This window comes from Elephas maximus, chromosome 9 (assembly GCF_024166365.1).
Source record: "Elephas maximus indicus isolate mEleMax1 chromosome 9, mEleMax1 primary haplotype, whole genome shotgun sequence".
Lineage (NCBI taxonomy): Eukaryota > Metazoa > Chordata > Mammalia > Proboscidea > Elephantidae > Elephas > Elephas maximus.
The window spans coordinates 105,506,236-105,513,397 of NC_064827.1; the positions used below are offsets into that span (position 1 = coordinate 105,506,236).

The 7,162-nt window shown below is 44.1% G+C and overlaps 1 protein-coding gene across 1 annotated transcript; it reads right to left on the reverse strand.

Annotated features, from left to right (window-relative positions):
- Window positions 1–6,566: 6,566 nt before the first annotated feature.
- LOC126082505 (pterin-4-alpha-carbinolamine dehydratase-like) lies at window positions 6,567–6,782 on the reverse strand. The gene has a single exon (XM_049895009.1). It carries the CDS (start codon window positions 6,780–6,782, stop codon window positions 6,567–6,569), a length of 216 nt encoding a protein of 71 aa, XP_049750966.1.
- Window positions 6,783–7,162: the final 380 nt, after the last annotated feature.

Genomic DNA, 7,162 nt, shown 5'->3' on the forward strand with positions numbered 1-7,162 from the left:
GTGCCAATCCATCTCACCTAAGGTCTCCCTCTCTGGCCCTCTGCTTCGCCAAACATGATGTCCTCCTTTAGGGATTGATCCCTCCTGATGATATGTCCGAAGAAAGTGAGCCATACAATGTTCTGTGGTGATCCATAAAGTTTTCATTGGCTAATTTTCAGAAGTAGATCACCAGGCGTTTCTTCCTAGTCTGCCTTAATGTAGAAGCTCTGCTGAAACCTTCCACCATGGGCGACCCTGCTGGTATCTGAAATACCAGTGGCATAGCTTCCAGCATCACAGCAACATGTAAGCTGCCACAGTCTGACAGACTGACAGATAGGGAGAGGGGTAGAGGAAGATTAAAAAAAGCACTGTTTTTATGTATAAAGCACATATATATATATATATATATATGTAGTACATCAACAAATATACGGTGTATCTGTGGTATCAAAATTTCATTGGGAGGAGGGAGCAACTAGGCAGAAAAGGCCTTAAAAGCCTCCTTTAGAGAAGCATAATGGGAAAAAAAGGGTCATGGAGAGGGACCTGAGGGCTTGTAGGGACTGGAATAGAGTCCCAGGTAAGGCTGCAGAAGCCAATGAAAAAAAACCCACCCACCTCCACCCCCACTCTCATCTCCCAGCAGTTCCTGGGGAAGCTGAGCAATTTTGATCTCTTCCTGGGAAGGGGAGGGAGGTGAGAAGTCAAAGGTCCTGGACTTGGGCACTGGCTGGTTGTACTGGGCTTCTCCCAGAGAAGAGCTCCCCCAGCGAAGAACCACTATTCTCACAGATTCTGGGCTCTGAGATCATTGACCGCTTCCTGTCCCATTGACCCCAACTCATGGCGACTGTGTGTGTCAGAGTACAACTGTGCTCCACAAGGTTTTCAATGGCTAATTTTTTGGAAGCAGATCACCAGGCCTTTCCTCCAAGGCACCTCTGGGTGGACTGGAACCTTCAACCATTCGGTTAGTAGTGGATGGATCCAAGGATTCTAAATTTGAACCTGGCCTTCAAATTTAATTTCTATAAAGGTATATCTATCAAGATAGATTTATCAATATAGAAGGACAGAATATACATCATTTTTAGTAGTTTTGGAGCCCTGGTAGCACAGTGGTTAAGAGCTTGGCTGCTAAGCAAAAGGCTGGCAGTTTGAATCTACCAGCCCCTCCTTGGAAACCCTATGGGGCAGTTCTACTCAACAGCATCGAGTCTGGTTTTTTGTTGTTGTTTAGTTTTGGACTTGTTTTATATATTTAAAATATTTAGATATAAAGTATATAATCAGTTGCCATTGGGTCTGTTCTGACTTCATGTGTGTCAGAGTAGAACTGTGCTCCATAGGGTTTTCAATGACTGGCTTTTCAGAAGTAGATATCCAGGCCTTTCTTCTGAGGTGCATCTGGGTACATTCAAACTGCCAACCTTTTGAGTAGCAGCCAGGGACTTTAAGCATTTGCACTACCCAGGAACTCCATTTGTAATCCTGCCCCAGGACCACAAATGTTAGAGGTAGGCCTGTTCCCTACCCAAGGCTGTCTGGGGCCATACCTTGAAATAGCCTGTCATCTATGTCCCCAGCCACACCACTGGGGCCTTTTTCTTTCCTTGCTCTTTTTTCTCTTTCTTTGTTGTTGTTAGCTCCCATCGAGTAGAACCCCAAATCATGGCAACCCCATACACAATGGAAAGAAACATTGTTCGGTCCTATGCCATCCCCATGATCGGTTGTAGATCAGACTGTTGTGATCCATAGGGTTTTTATTGGGTGATTTTCAGAAGTAAATAGCCAGTCCTTTCTTCCTAGCCCACCTTAATCAGGAAACACCACTGAAGCCTGCTCAGCATCACAGTAACACACAAGCCTCCACTGACAGGTGGTGGCTGTGCTTGAGGTATGTTGGCCGGGAAGCAAACCTGGGTCTCCCACATGGAAGGCAGAAACTCTACCCTGAACCACCATTGCCCCATTTTCTTTCTACCCTTCTGGATATCAAAATCTCCTCTAAGGAAAGAATGTGATAATATATTCCCTCCCAAGGACCTACTCCTGTATGTGGTTTGAGCCAAAGGAATAAAACTCTAATTGTAGATTTGGGAACATCAGCTGGTCATGTGGAAGAAACTACAGAGTGGGGAGATACAACGTGATTTTCCCTAGACCCCTGAAAACAGGTTGTAGATGTGGCTGCCATCCCTCCACCCCCAAGTACAGAGGCCTACTCAGATCTCTCCAGGTGCCAACTTCTTCTTGAATGGTGGGCCAGGACTGGGCCCCACCTGCAGTGTTTCAGTGTCAATACCACAGGTGAGTTACCAGCCCCATCATCTGCAATCTGGAGCTGCTGACATTAACAATCTCCTTCCTCCCAGGGCTTCCTGTCAGTGAAGTGCTTTGGAAGGCTGGGAGGCAGGGAGTGTGGGGTGGCAGGAGGGACAGGGTATGCCTGGCATGTCTGCTCTTACATCCATTCCTCGACTGTCCCCTCCTCTGCTCTGAAATGCAGGGGGTGACTCATGCAGGTAGCATATCCAGGCTCCCTGCCAGCTGGGTACAGCCAATGGAAGGTCCTGGCAAGAAACTAAAGAGCCGAGAAAACGAGAAGCCAGGGTATTTCTCTTCCTTCCTCTCTGGCAGCAGCTGCACCTTCTCTATGGCTCGGCTTCTTCCAGACAAGCCTACCTTGGTTTTAGCCTCCGCCAAGAGGCAACGTTGGCTCCTAGGCTCTGGTAACACCACCTTCTCCCTTTGTCCTGCCAGCCTGGCAGTGGAAGTGGCTTCCTGTGGGTTTAATCTCTAGGTTGCCTCACAGTCCCCTGTTTGCCTCCCGAGCTTCTCCATCGCTTAAGGATGGTGTTAAGGATTGAATTGTGTCCCACCCCCTCAAATATGTTTGGAATCCTAACCCCTATACTTGTGGATGTAATCTCATTTGGAAAGAGGGTTTTCTTTGTTATGTTAATGAGGCTAGATCAGTGTAGGTAGGGTGTGTCTTAAGCCAATCATTTTTGAGATATAAAAAGAGCAGATTAGGCAGAGAAGCAAGGCAAGCATGAGTGGAGAACGATTGACGCCAGGTGGAAATAGCCAAGGAATGGAGGAAGAGAAGCTGAAACAGACCAGGATTTCCCCAGAGAGGACAGAGAGCCTTTCCCTAGAATTTGGACTTCTAGTCCCCTAAACTGTGAGACAATAAATTTCTGTTCATTAAAGCCACCCCCTTGTGGTATTTCTGTTATAGCAGCATTAAGAAACGAAAACCATTGCCATCAAGTCGATTCCGACTCATAGTGACAAAGCAGAACTGCCCCCATAGGGTTTCCAAGGAGCAGCTGGTGGATTTGAACTGCCAACATTTTGTTAGCACCCAAGCTCTTAACTACTGTGCCACCAGGGCTCCCTAAGAAACTAAAACCGATGCAAATCACAATTTCCTGCATTAACTCTGCTTTAAATGAAATATTTAGAGTGCTTTCTATTTTCTCATCCATCATGGTATTGCACCTCTTGAGTTACCACTTTCTGACACTCCAAACGTGTCACCGACAATGAGTCTGCTTTGCTTCTACTTCTCCCTCAAGGTTGTAGGCCTTCAGCCATATACTAGCCACAAAGACAATACTGCTTTTATTTCATAGGAGCACCAGTTCAAACATCATAGTTTAATTGTATTCTACATGTTCTGACTGGTTCTTCAGGGAAGGAAAGCATAGAAAAAGGGGAAAATCCCCAAATATTACACATACGGAGCTGCTGGCATTAGCAACCTCCTCCCTGCCAGGGCTTCATGTCAGTGAGGAGCCATGGAGGGTTGGGGGAAGGGATGAAGCTATTTTAATATGAAAAGCTACTCTCTGATAAGCTGATAATACCATCCGTATTCCTTGATCATCTCTCGAAAGGCTTTATGTACATTATCCAATCCATTTTTTCCAAATATGTGTAAAAGAAGAGAGAATATATTAATTCTGTTTTACAGAGCAAAAAACTGAGGCATGAGAAATGTTCCCATGTGTTTCCCAGAAGGAAGAACTCAGGTTCCACCTTTTTTTTTTTCAATTCAGGTAAAATGCATTTATCTTCAGTGCACAGATTGATGAGATTTAGTAAAAGTACTCACTTGCGTAAACAACGTTAAACCTGAGGTATAGAACATGTCAATCAAACCAGCAAGATCTATTGTCAATGCCCCACACCCTGCATGATTCTGATTTCTTTCACCATAGATGAGTTTTATTTACTTTTAAATTCATGTAAATGGAATCATACACTACATACTGTTATATGTCTGGTTTTTTTCACTCAACATAATGTCTCTGAGATTCATCCATATTGTTGCTTATATCAGTAGTTCACTCTTTGTCACTGGTGAATAATACTCCATTGAATAGATATACCACAAGTCATCTATCCACTTGCCTGTTGATGAACACTTGGGTTGTTTCTTTCTTTTGGTTTCTGGATATTAAAAATAAAGCTGCTATTAATATTCTTGTACAAGTCATTTTGTGGGTATATGCTTTCATTTCTCTTGGGTAAAAACCTAGGAGTGCATTCTGGGTCATAGGAGACATATACATTTATTAAAAACTGCCAGTTTCCAAAGAGTATGTACTAGTTTAAGTTCCCACCAGCAATGTAAGAGATTTCCAGTTGCTCCATATCCTCACCAACATTTGGTATTGTCAATCATTTTAATTTCATTTCTCAGTGGGTGTGAGGTGGGTGTGAGGTGATATCTCAATGTGGTTTTAATTTGTAGTCTTCTAATGACTGAAGGTGTTGGGTGCCTTTTCATGGGCTTATTGACCATTTCATTTGAGAAGTATCTGTTCAAAGGGGTCAACTTTTTTAAAAAACACAGTCCAGAAAATAATCACTTGTCTATTTTAGAACAAGTTACGGTTAATTTCAGATGAGTAAGTAAGAGTATAATTCTGTGAGGAAAGGTAGGTTGCTAATAACTCTACCTGCAGATTGGTCCTCTTTACCCTTATTTTCAAGGATTCCACATTTCTTTGACGTAGCTCCGGAGTTCTTAACCATGATTGTGTTGTAATTGGACCCAATACGAGATTGGCCATGCAAGCATAATACCATGCAAGTTTGTACTTAGTGGCCTGGATCACTAGCCTCCTTCTTTATCAGTGAAACCTCCTGGCTTAAACATCAGCTCAGCTTTCCCCACCTGACTTCTGGAACTTCCATGGTGACCCTGATAACTTGTAACCAGTGATGCACAACCCACAGTCCAGCAACCTGAATGCACAGGTTTCCCCTGAAGCAGGAGCTTTCCAGCCCTGACCCTTCTGGCAAAATGGTAAAGCCTATGGATCCTTTCTCACAAATGTTTTTAGATGCCTACAAATAAAATACATAAAATTACAAAGTCATTGTATATGGACATACATTTATCCAAACATAAAAATCAAATTGGTAGCATGATAACATGAGGGCATCTTTGTGTGCCTCCAATGTGGATTTTTTAAATGCATGCTTTTGACAAGCATAAAGAATATTATAAAATAACTGTAATGTGATATAAAATATCTGATGTCTCATGGTGACAAAGCCACGATACTGCTAATATGGCCCTGGTTTGTTGGCTTTATATGTAATTGAAGGGAGCGCTAATTTTTGGTCAAAGATGAGTGAAAATAAAGACAAACTTTTTCCCTATATAAGTTCATGGACCCTCTGACATCTATCCGTGGAACCAAGAGGTCAATGAACACCAGATTAGCAAGCCCTTCCCAAAAGCCTTTTTAGTATTCAGAATTCACGCACGAGGCACAGAATATACAGAGCGAATACAGTCTCAAGCCTTCAAGGATCCTACACTATTTGCTCTTATCTTATTCATCTCTACATGCTTATGAACTTCCAGTTTTGACCCTCTCACCTCCTCCCCATCCTGGCCCAGTGCACACTCCTTGCATTGGTTTCATACAACCTCACATGGCTCATTTCAGCTCTGATAGACAGGTACTTGTTGTTGTTAGCTGCCATGGAGTAAGCTCCTGACTCATGGCGACTCCATGCACAACAGAATAAAATGCTGCCCGGTCCTGCACCATCCCGATGATTGGTGTGGATTGGACCATTGTGATCCATAGAGTTTTTTTGTTTTGTTGTTTTGAGTGACACAATAGTTTTATTTGAGGCATAAAACACATATGTTTCTGTCACTTAGGATAGGGTTTACTTTAGGGTCCTGGTTTTTAAGATAAGACTTGGTGTCCTCCTCTACGACAGCTTCTTGGGAAATGAATCAGAAAGTGTGTAGCTGGGAAAGAAAATCATGACTGCTGGAAGTTGCAAGGAAAGGGAAGAGCTTATTCAGATTAGCGTACATGTAACAGAGCCCCAAGGATGAAGAGAGTGGCATACAGGGCAACGTCAGTGAAGGGGTCCTCTCCTTTCTACAGCAAGGACTCACTCCCAAATAGAGGCAGCAGGGTGGACTTGGCAATTGTGAGTCAGCAAGGTCTTGGGACCAAGGGCTCCCAGGTCTGTCTCTGAATTCCCAATTTGGCCACCCATCTCCCCTGAGGAATTAAAAAAGGAAGGATAGCCTATGTCATGGACACTGCTACTTTTTCAATGAAGCTGGCCACGTCTATGTCCCTCTCTAAAAGGCCTGCACACTCACGGGTGCTCAGGATGATGTAGACCTTGTTGTACACATTAAACCATTCAGCATGGTGGTCCAGTTTCTCAGCCTGCAGGGCCACCCTTGCCGTGAACCCAAAAGCCCTAGTGGTGGGGCTTGGGTGAGCACCCAGTGCCATGCCAAGAGAGTTTTTATAGGCTGATTTTTAGAAGTAGATTTCGAGGCCTTTCTTCCTAGTCTGCCTATGGCTGAAAACTCCACTGAAACCTCCTCAGCATCATAGCACCACAGAAGCCTCCACCGACAGACGGGTGGTAGCTGTGTGTGTGGTTCACTGACTGGGAACAGAACTCAGGCCTCCCACATGAAGGCAAAAATTCTACCACCGAACCACCGGTGCCTCAGACAGGTGCTCCTGATGCTACAAATCTGCCTAAGGGACTGGCTTTAGGGACCGTTTTACCCTGTGCTGCTGCCATTGTGGTCTTTCTTGTTGACCCAGCTGATTTCCCCTGATCCTCCTCATTTACTGACTTCTTCGTCTCAGCTATGGAGACA

Coding starts and splice junctions, on each gene's coding strand:
- LOC126082505 (XM_049895009.1), bottom strand. CDS start 6,782: ATGGCACTGGGTGCTCACCCAAGCCCCACCACTAGGGCTTTTGGGTTC.